Source organism: Lycorma delicatula, chromosome 4 (genome assembly GCF_047948215.1).
Source record: "Lycorma delicatula isolate Av1 chromosome 4, ASM4794821v1, whole genome shotgun sequence".
In the NCBI taxonomy this organism is placed as follows: Eukaryota; Metazoa; Arthropoda; class Insecta; order Hemiptera; family Fulgoridae; genus Lycorma; species Lycorma delicatula.
In genome coordinates this window covers 5,176,844-5,193,757 of record NC_134458.1, presented here as the reverse complement: position 1 = coordinate 5,193,757, position 16,914 = coordinate 5,176,844, and the positions used below count along the sequence as shown (strand labels likewise).

General features: G+C 30.8%; 1 protein-coding gene across 4 annotated transcripts in view; it reads right to left on the bottom strand.

Annotated features, from left to right (window-relative positions):
- fra (neogenin protein frazzled) overlaps positions 1 to 16,914 on the bottom strand; it is a 223,663-nt gene that overhangs the window by 22,771 nt on the left and 183,978 nt on the right. For all 4 annotated transcript variants that reach the window (XM_075362193.1, XM_075362192.1, XM_075362195.1 and 1 more), the window contains one exon: positions 3,359 to 3,504. In XM_075362193.1, coding sequence (XP_075218308.1) covers positions 3,359 to 3,504 — 146 coding nt within the window. The remainder of the gene's footprint in view (positions 1 to 3,358; positions 3,505 to 16,914) is intronic.

Below are 16,914 nucleotides of genomic sequence, written 5' to 3'. Positions count from 1 at the left end.
TGTTTCACCTTGAACATATCAAGAAAATTAAAGGGTGTGAAGTAAGGTACAATGTTGATGGCAAAAGACATATTAAATAAACTGGTTTCTATAAATCAGAAAAGTTATTTGACACTAGGTGGAATTCACTGCATGCCATTTGCATTTATTAGTGGCGATCCACCTTACTGGTTAACACCAAAAAAGTAAATAAATCAATGTTTTGAAAAATGTAACTTAATTAAATTCAAGAAATAATCATAAAAGGCATACATTACTAATTCTTGAAGATGATGCAAGAAATAGTAACATGCTTTTTTTATAGTTTAAAACTCTTGTTAGATTAACTTGTTTCTTACACAAATTGCCTCACTAAACTGTGTCATAGAATCTGTTGGGGATCAAATGACTCCAGTAAAGATGATTTTCTAATATTCATAATAAAGGAATAACCGACAATAAAAATCACAAAACTTTTGACTATTTTCCTTATTAGTAATACTAACTAATACTACATTAATACTAATTAATACACTAATCAATAATTTTATGTTGTTTCAAGAAATTTAATGGAGAGGAAAAGTGTACTAGAAATATATTATCCGAGTGAAAACTGGGACAGGTTTGCTGAAACATTTCAGAACCGCTATATAGACTAACAGAATAATAGTTTTAGAGGAACTTTGACATAGATATTAGTAAAGATATTAAGTTATCTAGGGAATTTAATAATATCACTTTGTACTACCTTGAAATTATGGTTCACGTGTACAAGGTTTACAAAATATATTTAGTGCTATATTAGATAGTATTTTAAAAGTTGCCTAACTGATAGTAAGATTTGTATTCAAAATAATAAGTAATCAGATCATGGATATAAAGTTATTTTCTCAGTAAATGAAAGTAAAGAACTGATTCGTAAAATAACCAATTTCAAGAATTACAACCCAACAAACAGAAAAACTGAAAGTAATATAAACCGAAAACAAATAAACAAAAGACAATGAATCTAATTTATAATATTGTAAATCTATAATTTTCCTATCATTTCAATGTCCTGTTTGTAAAACGCAGTTTAAAAATAAAAACCTACCCTGAAACATGTCATACTTAATCGCTATGTTACTATGTTATACTTAATTAATGGTTTACGTGAAGTGGAAGCGGTTTTCAAGTAACAAAATAGGTCTGGTTAAACTTAAATCCTTATATTAACATAATGTTAAAATGAGAAGATAAAATTATTATTTTATAACTTTGTTATCATCCATCACAAAACTATTTGAAAGGGTTACGTTCATTAGATTAGAATCTTATGTGAATAAAAATATAAAAGGTAAAAAACATGGGTTCAGGGAGGGGAATCAAAAAAAAGAAATGTAGAAAAGGTGACACACATAAAGGATTCAGGAGTAAAAGCTTTCATATTTATACCCAAGATTATACATTAGGTAAATTGCAGAAATAATCCTGAAACCTGCAGCCAATTTTTGAAGATTTACAATTAATGACAATTCCTTCATTATTTATTTATAAAGTGATTATCTATTGTAGACAGATCAATCTTAAAAACAAATTTCAAAACTCATAATTATTACACAAGAAATGCTACAATATGTTTTGTAGAAGTCCATAGACCATGTTATTTGAATATAAATAATCATGTTATATATGGCTAATGCTTATAGAATTATCGCGTGACAGTACCTAAGATATTTATGACTTGAACTTCTCAACAGACAACAAATAAACACCTTATTGAGGAGATTAAGGAATTCTTCAATGGTAAAAAAAATGTTTAATAAAAATTGTTTTAGAGCCTTCAATTTTTCTACAATAAATTTCACAGGTACTGATATCTCATAAACTTAAAGACTTACAAAACCTGACTTAAATTCAAATAGCATAGTTATAGACTTACTAATTTAAAGACCTACTAATTTCATTTATCATCATAGTCATATGAATGTCTTTAAGCACTCATGTAATTTTGATGAAACTTTGTTATCACAAAACCAATGTAGTTCACTAATACATAAGGTTATATCAAGAAAAAATATTTTTAAAAAATACAAGAATGTCATATTTTGAATTTGTAATTAGATAAAGCCGATGACAAATTGCTAGTTAAATCAGTGATGACTTTTCCAGATTACATTTTTAACAATACTGACAACAAACTTTTCTGCATATTAATATTATTATGCAGAAAAGTTTACTGTCTTTTGGGACTGGAAAGGTGTCCCAAAAAACAATTGCTTAGATTTTCTCCATGAATGTTGCATTGTGTGAATGCTGTGTACTACAACCAGCTTTTGGACAAAGTGAAAGTCATCTACAGGAACAAAAGTCACTTCAGCCAATCAGAGAGGTGATTCTCCTTCATGACGTAGGCCTCATACAGCTGTTAGTATTCGGGATAATAAGCTGTACAAAATTTAATGGGAAACTTTAGAACATATCTCATACATTCCAGATTTATCCCGTTGTGATTTCTGTTTCTTTGGGTCATTGAAAAATGCTCTGGAAGGACAATGATCCTAAGTGACAATGCAGTAGAGGAGTGGTGTGCAATTGGCTTGTGACACATTTTTTAAATCTTTAAAAAGAAGGGATCCATAAGTTCTCCACATGTTGGGAAAAATGAGTAGAATTTCATGGAGATTACAAAGAAAAGTAGTGTTTTTCTGTTTTTATTTTGAACTAATAAATGTTAAAAACAAACATTTGGATTATATTTGATTGACCTGAATACTATGCAACATATTGTTGGATTTGTCGTAATCCATCATCACTCGAGAGAATACATAACTCAACTCCAAAAGTCAGTTACATGAACAGATGAGGTAGTTTCATAAAATGTTATACTTACAGAAAAGATAACATATCAAAATGCAGCTCTACATCATGGCAATGTGTCATGAATATTTTAAGCTTCAATTAAAATTGATTGTTAAAAATCTTTGCTCAGGACTTTCCTCCCTATTCCCACTTTATTCCAGAATTGACAAATGCTAGACAGTCTCTGAAACCTCATCTCACCTTATTATCACCTGTAATGTTCTCTTCTCCTAACACTGATTTTTTGTTGGCTAATCTTTGGTTCAGTCAGACAGGTCAGATAACTTTCTATTTCATCTCCTAGGTAATCCTACAGTATTGAATTTAATAATATTCTTATTTGTTTGTTTTGGATTTAAGTACCAGCCATGTGCTTGTTTTATTAATTTATTGTTTGAATGCATAGACGACATTCAGTATATTGATACATGCAAAAATGGCACAAACTGTTTTTAAATTAAGGGTCTTTATGTTTTTGGCATTCTATAAAAAAATGTTGTTACTTAAAATTTTTATACTAACAACATTTTCTGCTTACCTGCAGTTTTGGAGCATCTGGTTCATTAGCACGAACAGTCTTACTGTTGGCAGGAGATGACGTCGATGAAGGCATAGTTGTAGATGCTCCCACATAATGACCGGCTTTCTTGTATGGGCTTGAACTACAACCAGTCTGTGGTCGTACTAAGGACAAAGAACAAATCAATCTATAACTTCTTAAAAGAGAATCTAAATTTGTTAAAAGAAGTTGATTACCCAATAATATAATTTTGTTTGATAATAAAAATAAACTTACAGAAAACTGAAAAATTAAAACATGTTCTGTATAATTATAACAGAGAGCCAAAATGTATATAAACATGGTTTCCTGTTATGAAATTGAGACTTCCAAGAAATTATAAATAAAAAATTGTTAATACTTATACAAATAAATAAATAAATAAAGTTTCAACTCACATTATTTTAATTTTGTTAAAAAATTCAATTTTTAGTCAAACCATCGTCAGACAGTTAAATGTGATAAAGTACCATTCAACCAATTCATACATTCATTGAACAAATAATAACCAATACACATAATAAAAACATAAAATAAAAATAGCCGATATAAAGCCATAAAATACATAGAAGATCATACATTCAGTAGTATTGCTATTGGCTATGATTGCACTAATTAAAATAACTATTTAAATATTTATTAAACCAGAATATTGATTATTTAAACATTACTTTAATAAAAAAGTATAGTAGTGGTGATAAAAAAAAAAGATCAAAATCATTGTGCCGTACCAAAGTTAAAATTGCAATCATTAAACTAAAAATTAAGAAAGAAAAAGTACTGACACTGATCTGAATATAAAGACAAACACTAATGTTTATTTAAATTTCCACAATGTCATTCCTTTTAATTTGACCTTTAACCCTCTGTAAGCAAAATATTTTCAGCCTGAATCTCTTATAGTGAATTCTTTTCAGGCATTAATCATCAATTTTCTTTATTGTTTATATTGGTTTAAAATGATAAATTATTTGGCTCTTTTGCCTCAATATGAGTACAGAATTTTCTATATTTGATAATGACGATCAGAAGAAAGAAGTGGTAGAGATTTTTAAAAAAAAAATATGCACTTCATCAACATCCAATATCTGAATTCATTTTTTAATTAAAAACTTCAATAAAATAATACTATAAACTATTGTGTAATGGCTTATAACAGTCTCACATAACCTTTGACTCTTGGTAGTTTATAAAAGTAAACTGTATACAGAGTAGGGCAGGGACTCTATCTCAGCCATACTCTGCTCTAATGTCTTTGTTAGTAACATGCAATTTGGAATACATTTTATAAAAACATACCTAACAGTATTTTTGTTCAACAGATAATTATTCAATGATGTTGTAATTTATGATTAAACTTGAGGAATCGTATATGCTGTGTCTGTTTCAATGTAATCGAGCTTGTTCTGTATTAAAGTGGGAAAATATGTAAATATAAAGTAAAATAATATGCTAATCAAAATAAAACAATCTAATAAAGTTCATCATTGTATATCAATTTTACTTTATTAGTGCTATGTTTAATATTAATAATAGAAGATATTACCCGCTGGTTAAATAACCTAACACTACACTTCCAAATTCAAAATTCTAATACCATGCATTGCATACCTCTCTAACAGGTTTCCATGAACTAATGATCAACAGATCAGCACACACTACAGTTGCAGGCCCACTATTACTGATATTATTACGTAAATACTCAAACCAATTATACTGACAGTAGGTTAAACTATGTAACCTACATGTAGTAGGTTAATACGCTAATACAGATTACATAATTCCCACCAGGCTTTCTTTCAAATTATCAAGTGCTTCTTAACTCACCATTAGACACAATAAAAGAATTAAAATTTCATTCTACATTTCAATTTTCTAATTTTTCAGGATAATTAGCAAGTTAGAGCCTATAGAACAAAGGAAATGATTAAACTGGTGAAAAATATTATTATTGTTAATAGTAGTTATCAACAGAACCCTTGTTGTATAATGTTGCTAATATTTTTTTTTACTATATCTATTTAATATTAACATAATAAAAATATTAACAACTATAGGGGAATCTCACTCCTAAACACAACATACAAAATTCTTTCAAGAATCATCCTCAACAGGATGGTTTACAACTCGAGAAAGAACTAGGAGAATACCAGGGAGGTTTCAGATTCTGGAAGAGCTGTCCAGACCAGATCATGAGTCTCAAGCTAATAATGCATTATGACAGAAAAGAAGCAGACATGAGGCAGATTATAGATTTTATATTATGATTATAGACTTCAACAAAGGATACAATGGCATCCACAGAAAATTCCTACTAAAAATTCTAAAACACCTTGGACTACATCCCAAATTAATAAACAAGATAAAACTGATCCTCACAAACAATAAGTCAACAGTGATATTCAGAGGCAACAATAAGTCAACAGTGATATTCAGAGGCAAACTCTTGGAACCATTTGAGATCAAAACACGACTGTGCCAAGATGATGGACTTTCACTGCTACAACTAAACAGCGCTCTGGAAATGGTAATGAGGGAATGGCTCAAAAAATGCCTCCAAAAAATAAAAACAGACTAAAAATCAAAACAAACTGCCTTGGTTTTGTTGACAACTTGGCACTATTAGCAAACAACACTGACGAAGCTAAAACACAAATAATAGAACTTCAAAACATTGGAAATAAAATTGGCTTCAGAATATAATTCGGAAAGACAGAAAATATGCCCCATAAACCAACACAATTAAATGAAGTATGAATAAACGGTAATAAAGTAAAAATAGTAACCCAATTTAAATACCTCTGAGAAATAACAACAACCTTAACAAAAAAAACCTCAATCCAGACAAGAACAAACAAATTAACTACAGCACAAAAATTAACCTGGTACACCTACAGTGAAAAGGTCTATCCATAAACACAAAAATAAAACTGGAATCCACATATGCAGCAGAAAGACTCTTCCACCTGAACGAACAGTCAAAGACTGACAGACTCCAAAAAATCAAAAGAAGGATTAGAAGAACCTGCATCAACAAAAAGTACCAGAAAGATGAGCAATGATGGATCATGCCCGACAAAGTTGTGTTCAAAGAGTTAGAACCTATCACTGGTACCATGCGTAAGAGGAGACTAACATCTTTTAGACACATCATGAGGATGCAAAATTCGAAACTTCTGAAATGGTGGTACAGTATAATCTCAACTTGAAAAACACCAAGACAGGATGCAGATGAATCAGAGAAATAGAAGAATCTGAAGGAAATTGGCATTACACCAAAAACACTACAGACAAGATAAAATTAAACAAAAAAAATCAAGGACAAAAACATTCACTTCAAAAAAACACACACACAAGAAAGAAACACACAACACAAATATTTTCAAAACCAGAAAGGACACGGAGATTGGACCATATGAAAACGTACTGGAAGGACTGCAAGGCCCAAGTTACAATTTTTATTCAAGCCTTCGAAGAGACTTGGATAATGGACTGACTGAAGTGATCCTATTTGCTATTCGGTCATAAAAGATGAAAAGAAAAAAACAAATTAACATTTTTAACATATTTCCAGATTTTTAAAAATTTGGAAATATCGTTTAATAGATTGTTTTGAATAAGGTTTTTTTTAAATTTTTACTAATTGCTTTAATTTATAAGTGTTAGCAAAAAGAGAGATGACAGTATAAATTACACAATGTAGATTACCTTTCTCAAGTTAGTAATATTAAATGATTAAGCTCCAATCAGCTAAGAGACTAATTATAAACACAATTCTAGCTAGACATAATTGGTCAAAATAAAACTAAATGGTTAATATAACAAATAAATTCATACACATTTTAAATAACCTCAAAATTAAAGGATAATTAAAACTGATCCTAAATCAAATGTTAAAAAGACAATGCTTAATAACATTGTTTACACTTAAATAGATTCGGCAAAACTTAAATATGTAATAAATTAGTGGTGTTGGTTTCATGATGTTCACAAACCTCTTGAAAAAATATTTAAGATAAATTCAGCACCTAACTTATATTGAATTAGATAATATAAAACTTGACAGAATCAAAAATTATAACAAGAGATAACTATTAAAAATTGAAAACATGACTGCAGAAAAAAAAAACATTGCTGACAAACATTTTGTTCTGGTTAGGTTCCATCGTGATTTTGTATTATACTAGCAAATACCCCATTTCAATTTTGAAAATCAGAAGATTGGTTGCGAAAATATAACAAAATTTCCAAATAAACATGACCTGTTAGAACGAGAGTGTAACTGATGCATGCAAAAGTTAAGACTTCAACCTACTAACAAATACCCTGTTTGAATTTTGAAAACCAGATGACTGTTTGCAGAGATAATATAAGAGCACTCCATTGCAACTTCCAAAAGAGCAGCCCAGAGGTATCCTGTTTATTACAGTTGATGGTGATGATTGGTTTAGCTTGGCATGAGGTGCTTGCATCACCTCACCACTCTAGCCTAACACATAGCCCCCACAGGAAGCCCATTATTAAACATAAATTAATATTATTTTATTTAATGTAAATTTAATTCTATTATTTTTGTAACAGTATTCATTTGACTGATTAAAATCATTCAGCTCAAACCCAGCCACACAAATATATATATATATAGCTTATGAAACTCTCAGAAACATAAGGATTTCAATGTGGGGTCATTGATCTAAATCGGTTTGGTCATTAGCTGCTGGGGTAAAACAAACATATACACATACACCCTAAAAACATTGCACTCCTTTAAATAATAAAAATAATTATAAAAATTATTATTAGTTAATATTTAGCAATAAAATTGTGGCACAAAGTGGAGCAATGTGGTGGGCAGCTGCATACAGCTCCCTCCACGACTCTCCTGCTAGAAGCAGTCAATTAATTTACAGATTATTTAATTTAATTTCTAAGTGTAGATTATTTTTATTTATTTATTATTTCTTAAAAAAAGAAAGGGAAACAATTTAGCAATTTATAATTTGCTAAATATTAGTTAATATTTAGCAATTATAACATGAAGCAACACCAACAAATACGAGCAAGAAAGAACATGGTTACATGATCAAACATAGTGCCTGTCAAAATGACATAGATATTTTCTTAAATGTTTATAAATAATAAATAACAACAGTAATAGTAATAACAACTGGTCAACAAAATTTAATTTTTTGTTTGTTAAATGAGAGTGAATGGGTGATTCTTACAGTATTGTTTATGCTGATTTCATATATGTTAGTAGATTTTTACTATTGGGCTCAGGTTTTTGCAATTGAAATTTCTTTTGAAACAAAAAATGTATGGTGAATGTAATATGACAATACATGTATTTTGTACTCATCTAAAATCTATTTCTTTTGGATTTTCTACTGTAATTTGCTGTAGGTAGATCGCTCTCTAGATTCCAACAGTAGTCAGCTAACATTTTTGGGTTCCATTTTCCCTGGTATCGTGTTTCCATTGTAGATATCTTCTGATAAAAGCATTCTCCATGTTCATCACTGATAGCGCTGAGATTGTTAGGGATAAAATCCAAATGTGAATGCAAGAAATGGATTTATAGGTGACGTGTTACACCCAAGTTCTTTGTAGTTTTGAAGGAGTTCACTCAGAAGTTCTCTGCAGTTACTGGTTTTATGGTTTCCAAGAAAGTTGTTTACTACATTTTGAAATGATTTCCATGCAGCAACATCCAAGTCATTCAAACATTCTTCCTACGCTGGATCACTCATTAATTTTCTTATTTGTAGTCCAACAAATATTATACCTTCCTTTATTTTAGCATTGTTTATATTGGGCAATTTGTTTTTTTTTTGAAACTGAAATCCTGCACCATTATGATCCATTGCTTTAACAAAATTTTTGAATAAACCTAATTTAATGTGTAGTGGCAAATGATAAACTTTTTCTGGTTTTAATAATGTCTGACAAACAACATTCTTCTCTCCTACAGTCAGTACTTCTCTTTTTGACCACTGCTCCTTTATGTAATGGTTTTTCCTAACCCTGCTGTCCCACTTGCACAAAAAACAACAGAACTTAGTATGTCCAAGTTGCAGTACAAGTAAAAGCGCTATTACTTTCAGATCTCCACAAACATGTCATAAATATTTCTTACTTAAATATTTATTATTAGTTAATATTTAGCAATAAAATTGTGGCACAAAGTGGAGAATGTAACCTGCTCATTAAAAGTTTCATATATTCATAAGACTCCTTCATGTGAACAACGTATGCTAATGGTATTGATGGGTATTTATTTCCAATGTGAAGTAGAACAGCTTTCAAACTAAGCTTTGATGAGTCAATAAAAAGTCACCATTCGTCAAGATGGCGAATATGTCCCAAATCTTCCAGTCAAGAGTCCGCATCATTACAGTATACTTTCATACTCAAAGAAGAAATGTTCAAATTCTGACTTTCTGTTATGTAAAGTACTTATTTTAGTGTTTGTAAAATATGCCAGTATTTCTGCTTGAATCTTTGATAATTTAGATCATGAACCAGTTCATTTGATTGATTAATTAAATAGGGTTCAGTACATCTATTTTCTAAAAAGTTTGGATCTCTTTCTTCATCGCCTAACAAGTCAGCACAAGATTTGATATTTTCATCTTCATCTAAGTTCCATGTTTCTGGTGATACTGGAATTGGAAGCTCTTGGCTATATGGCACTGGCCACACGACAGAAGGAATATCAGGGTATTTAACAGTACGTCTAGTTTTACCTGTTATCCCACATATCTTTATTACACAAAAATAACAGTCTGTGGCGTGATCCTTTTCGGTTCTCTCCAAACCATTGGAATTACAAATGGCATGTGACAAGATTCACTTAGCCAACCACTCAACAACATTACACAAGAAGCACAGCAAATATGAGGAGCCCCAGATTTGTCCTGATCACCTAATTTACATCCAATATACAGCTCATAAGATGTTTTTATCAGTGGAGTTATATTTCTTTTTTGAGACTTCAACATTACCCTCTCACAGTTGTAGCAGAAATTGTTTGGATGATTAATGCAACTGCGAGGCATTGTTAATACATTACAATAAATAATATTTTTTTAAAAAGAAACACTTTATAAACACACTAATTTAATACACATACACTCACTTTTCTGAGCAACATATACCCATAAATATGAAAGCCAGCTACAGAACTGAATGTTACACACATGAGAACTCACACTTGAATGAGCAGTAAAAATATCTCTCTAGTCTGCAAATATAATATATAGTTTAGTAAATATAACGACAGAAAAAACTAATGAGTGGATATGTTTACAGTAAGAAGAAAATAGGAAGAACGAGTCACATTCTTGTTCATTATAATTAGTGTGTAAATAAAAAACATGATGACTAATGTCTAACAAACCAATGTGACAACAATTAAGGGACTATAAGAAATAAACAAAAGCTATTTAGTTGATAAGTAATATAATAAAATACATTCACAAAATGCTATACTTATGGAGTTCATGCATGATCTACTTGAAAATAACAATGGTAGTTACAAAACAACTAAACCTGATAGAAGAGTTCTGATTTCATATTTGAAATCAGCATGAAAAATACTATAAGAATAAGTTATTTACTCTCATTTAACAAAAACATTGTTGATCAGTATAATTATAAAATAAATTTTACTACCGTAATTCATTCATTCAGTATTGCAGCAGATATTAAAACAACTATTTTTGACACAAATAAATTGATACTGAAAATAATACTAATTATCCATTTAGAATTGTATATATGATTTTTTGTGACCTTTTAGTTACAATCAAACATACATATATATAAATTTATATACTCTATGACACTCCCGTAATGTAAGGATTCCAACACGAGGTTATACATCAAAATCGGTTTGGCTGTTGGCTGCTACGGTGGCACAAACATATATACCTACACCCTAAAAACATTAAACTTCTTTTTGGACAGTCGTGTAAAAAGTAACGATGCAAATTATATAAATGAAGTAACATGAAGAAAAAGAAAAGAATTATATTATTTCATTAGAGAACCAAGTGTGTAAATATGAAACCGAAATTTTTTTATAGAAAATACACGTTTATTATATGAAAATGATAAAAAATATTTTACTTGAAATATTGTCCATCGCTAGTTATACATTTTTCCCATCATTCTGACAATTTATGAAAGCATGCCAAAAAACTGTTGTTCTTTTGAGATAAACCTGTAATCGAGCCATTTTTGTACATTTTCATAAGAAGTGAAGCGCTGCTCAACAAGTGTGTGTCCCAAAGATGCAAACAAATAGTAGTCAGACAGAGCCAAGTCTGGTGAGTAAGCCGCATGCGAAAGTATTTGCCAACTGAACGCCTAAATTGTTTCCTTGACCAGTTTTGCTGTGTGTGATGGTGCATTATCATGAAGCAAAATCACTTTGTGTTGCCTTTTTTGTAATTCTGGTTGTTTTTCATGCAATGCTTGATTCAAATCGATCATTTATTGTCAGTAGCGTTCAGTATTAATGGTTTCACCAGATTTTAGCAGTTCATAATAGATCACACACTTCTGATCCTACCAAACACACAGCACTGTCTTCTTTCCATAGCAATTTGGCCTTGAAATCGATGTCGATGGTTTGCCTGGAGTTACCCATGATCTTTTAATCTTAGGATTCTCAAAATATATCCACTTTTCATCACCTGTCAATTTGATGGAGAAATAACTCTTTTGTATCTGGTGAGCAGCATTTTGCAAGTGGTTTTTCGGTTTTCTTGCTGTCTTTCATTCAGTAAAATGGGTGTGAAACCCATTTTCCCACGTTTTGGATCTTTCCCATGGCTTTCAAACATATGGAAACGGCTTCTCGTGTTACATTTAATTGATCCGCGAGTTGCTGTTGCATTTGAGCGTCATCTTCATCCAACAATGCTTGCTATTTGCTGTCTTCAAACTTTTTCAGTGCTCTTCCACATTGTTCATTTCTCATGTCAAAATCGCCACTTTTGAATTTTTTAAACTACTCAAAGCACTGTGATTTACCAAGAGCATGCTCACTGTAAGCTTCGACAAGCATTCAATGTGTCTTCTTGCTGTCTTTCATTCAGTTTCTGTGGAATCCATTTTCCCATCTGAATCTTTCAAACATATGGAGATGGCTTTTTGTGTTACATTTGATTGATCTGCAAATTGTTGCGTTTGACCATCATCCTCATCCAACAATGTTTACAATTCGCTATCCTCAAACTTTTTCAATGGTCTTCCAAATTCTACGTTTCTCATGTCAAAATCACAACTTTTGAATTTTTTAAACCACACAAAGCACTGTGATTTACCAAGAGCATGCTCACTATAAGCTTCAACAAACATTTGATGCGATTCTGCAGCAGTTTTCTTTAAATTGTAACAGAAAATCAATGCTGTCCTCAAATCGTAGTTTGTAGGAATAAAACTCAATATGTTCAATGATAATTAAAACTATGCTGTTGTATGAAACTTGTATTCTTGTGAGTTAAAAATCTTTGTCAGCTGTCAAAGAAAGAAAATGGTGCCAAAAATGCAGTTTGACGGTAACATTGACAGCTAGGGCTATCTATGGGCAAATTCCGGTTTCATATTTACACACCTGATATTTAATCCTTCATTGTTAATTTAAACTGCACATATAGAAATTTTAAATCCTGTAATTTTTATATTGTTTAGAAGCATTAATTCCTTCGTAACTTCTTATGTGTAGTGTTTAGTCGCTTTATTTCTGTTAAAGACAATAAATAATTTGTTAGCATTCTCTACTTCCACTCATAGGTAGTAACTAAGTCATACGTTTAGTCACTGTAAACATGTCGTAATATAAGCAACATCTTAAGTTTCTTTCATTAACATTTCAGTAACAGGTTATTAGCATTTCAACACTCATTTCAGAGTCATTCACCAACAACAGAATAGTTTTTACATTGAACACAGAGTAGGGTATGTTTTATTTCATTTTATAAGAATGAGAGTGAATCTAAGGAAATCCACTAGCATCAAACAAATTTCAACCATTGCAGAGGAAAGTGGAGCCGGAATGGAAAGAATTACATTCGTTTTAATGCAAGATCATTGCTATGAATAACATTGGGGATGTAAATTCAGTTTGTGACTTGTCGATAGTGTGATTCTTTCTTTTAAACATACTAATCTAATATTAGCAATATTACCATCCGTTTACGTATAATTTATATGAAAATTCTGCTGAAAACAGAAACATTTCTATTATAAATAATCATATTAGGACTACTATGTCGAGGAATAATATAAAATTAATTGATACACATCTATTTTATAAAGTTTATCACACTAGACATGTCTTCCATTTAAACTGGAAGGGGAAAAAATATCTAGGGCAGTAGTTGTTGAAACTGATCGACACTGTGATTGATAGAAATGTGAATGTAATTTTAATAACGGCTGTAATTTGAATCCTGATTTTTCATCGGTTTCCAAGAATGGTAGTACTTGTTCGTCATTAATTGTGGTGGATTCAAACTTTAGTTCCTTAAATGATTTCATTGAGCTTTTCCTTGAGTGGTCTTCCTACAGCACAACTGTCTCATTTGGATACAAGAAAAATGAATATTAATCTCTCTCCACTACAGATGGTTCCTGGTGTTCTTTTTTTGGTTCTGATGATATCACTCTGTCATTTTCACAATATAATCATAAATTAGCTTCAATGAAAGATGAAATGGATAATTTTTTAGAAATCTCTCTGCAGATAAGATATGTAACATTTTGCTTCATGTATGACAATTCCCAGATTTTGAGGGTCTTCATATCCTTCACTCGAATGTAAAGGGTGTTACTGAGACTGGTAAGACTGATGAGGTAAATTTGTTCTTGGAGAGTTTGCCATGGCAGCCTGATTTATTTTGACTACATCCAAAATGAAAAAAATATTTTTAATGAACAATATAAATTGATAGATCTATCAACAATATCTCGGTTCAAACCTCCATGAGGTGTGCCTGGATAAATCTAGAAATAATGTTGGAAGATTAATTCTGGTGAACCAAATTGAATCCTTCTCCGGATCACCTCCAGAGTTGTAAAACGAAAATTTATTTCCATAACGGTTAACTCTCAACTTGAGGGTCAAAGATGGAAAGGTCATTTAGGAAACTTCCACCATCTGGCAATGACCATAAAAAATGGGACTTGGATTCGGTGGGTCATTGCCTGAAAGATAATGAATCAGTCAGAGATTATGGAATCAACAACGGCATCAAAATGAGACAAAAACTACAATATATCAAATTTTCCAAACTTCGCTGCACTAAATGTAAATTCTCTTCTGAAAACAGTTAAATTGAAGCACCTAACTGACATTTTAGATCAATAAAAAAATCTTAATTACAGCTCTCCATGAAATTAGAAATACAGACTCTGAACCTTTTGAGTCAAGAGAATACAGAACATATAAGGGACCAGCCAGGAAGAAATTAATGAAAGGATTCCTGCAACTTGGAGTAGGATTTATGGTTAGTACCAAAATAATTGACTTCAATTCAACATGCATCCTTGATTCTAAAGCTACAAATAACCAACAAAATAATAAATGTCCATGCCCTGACAAACGATAAAAATAAAAAAGCAAAAGAAACTAAATACTGAAGAATTTTGGGAAGAAGTTGATCACCCAATAAGTAATACTCCTGATAATCACAGAAAAATCCTAGTGGGGGACTTTAATGCACAGATTGGCCGAGAAAAGAGACTCTGAAATGTTTCAGGAAGATAGGCAGCACATAAACATACAAATAGGAATGTACTAAGATTGATAAAGCTCTGCCATGAAAACAACCTAATCCTGAAGACTACATGACTTAAGAGGCAAGTAAATGAATCCGAATCATTACATTTCAACAACAAACGAATAAAACTGAATTGTCTAGCATTCGCAGATGATCTTGGCTTTCAGAAAATTGGGAGAAAACCAAAAACCAAATAGAAACCCTCCAAAAGATATCAGGGAAAGTCAGATTGCAAATCTATGAAAAGACTGAAATAATGCCCACCACCAAGAATAAACCGAATCACACCCTTAACAGCCAACAAGTAACAAAAACCACATATAAATTTAAATACCTCAGAGAAATAATATCAAGCAATATAAATGAAAAAGCAACAATCCAAAATAATAAACTTTAACTTGGACAGAAAGTAACATGGCCCACATACAAAAAGAAGTCCCTCTCAATAAACAAAAATTAGATACTACAACACTTACTTCTGCAAGGTAAGAACACTTAAGGTGGTAAATGAATTTTTAACAAAAATTGTTGTTGCTCTTGATGGTTTACAGTTGGTAGTTGGTGTTTTCTGTGAATCATGAGCTGCTGCTCCAGAAGCTTGAGTACTATGCATGGTTTTTATGGAGCTGCTTTTACTCTGCTTAAGTCCTATTTAAGACGGTAAGCAGAATTTTCATGTAAGGTTATTAAATAAGTAGTAGCAGCTATGAGCTTGTATCTGATGGCTTTCATCAGCGATCTATTCTCAGGTCAATTTAATTCCTGATTTATGTAAATGACTTGCTAAACTTGATGTGTTTGTTGACTCCAATTGTATTTACTGATGACACCATGATGGTTTTTGCAAATTAAAATTATTCTAATTTCTCTAATTAGTGAGTAGTGATCTTATAAGAATGAATGAATGGTTTCTGGCTAATAGCTTGTGACTTATTGCCAATTAAACATGTAATGTTTCATTTGAATCATGGAAGACTTAAATTTTCTTTTTTAACGAGAAAAAGGCTCTTTCGTTATCATCGCCTGAAATATTTTAACAAAAAAAAACTAAAACTAGGATAAAAACTTAAACAAAACTTACAACTAATTAAAGAGCTAAAATATCTCTTAAAACACATTTAAAATTAATAACACAGTTGTAAACATAAAATTAAAAATAAACATAATCATAAAAAATATAAAGTTAAACTAAAAATAAATAGAATTTAACAAAGTCCAAAAGGGATGTAAAGGGCCCGTTATTGGATAACAGAAAGATTAAAGGACTAACATAAAAACCTAAGTAGGTTAAAAACTAGAATATTATGAAAAAAATTAAAACTTACAAATAATAACAGAGATAAAATATCACTAAATACTTAAAAACTAATATCACAGTAGGAATTTTAATAAGATAAATTTATTTAAAATAAATAAAAAAGTAAAAACAAAAACAAAAATATAAAATTTAAATACGCATAAATAAAATTTAGTTAAGTCCGAGAAGGGTGTAAGGGGTCTCTACTTGGGTAACAAAAAAAGTCCCTTTCGGAATGCTGGAAGAAGGAGGTAGATTTCACCGATGCCAAGAAGGGGTTAAAAATATTTCCACCTTAAAGTTAAGAAAAATTCAAATTTAGTCAGTACGACAATGGTTGCATGTGAAAAAAGTTTCACATGTTTAACATACGACAAGACACATCTTACAATTCCAGCAACATTTTGGTTATCCCTTGCTTGGTCATATCAAAAATTGTTTCAAACAAA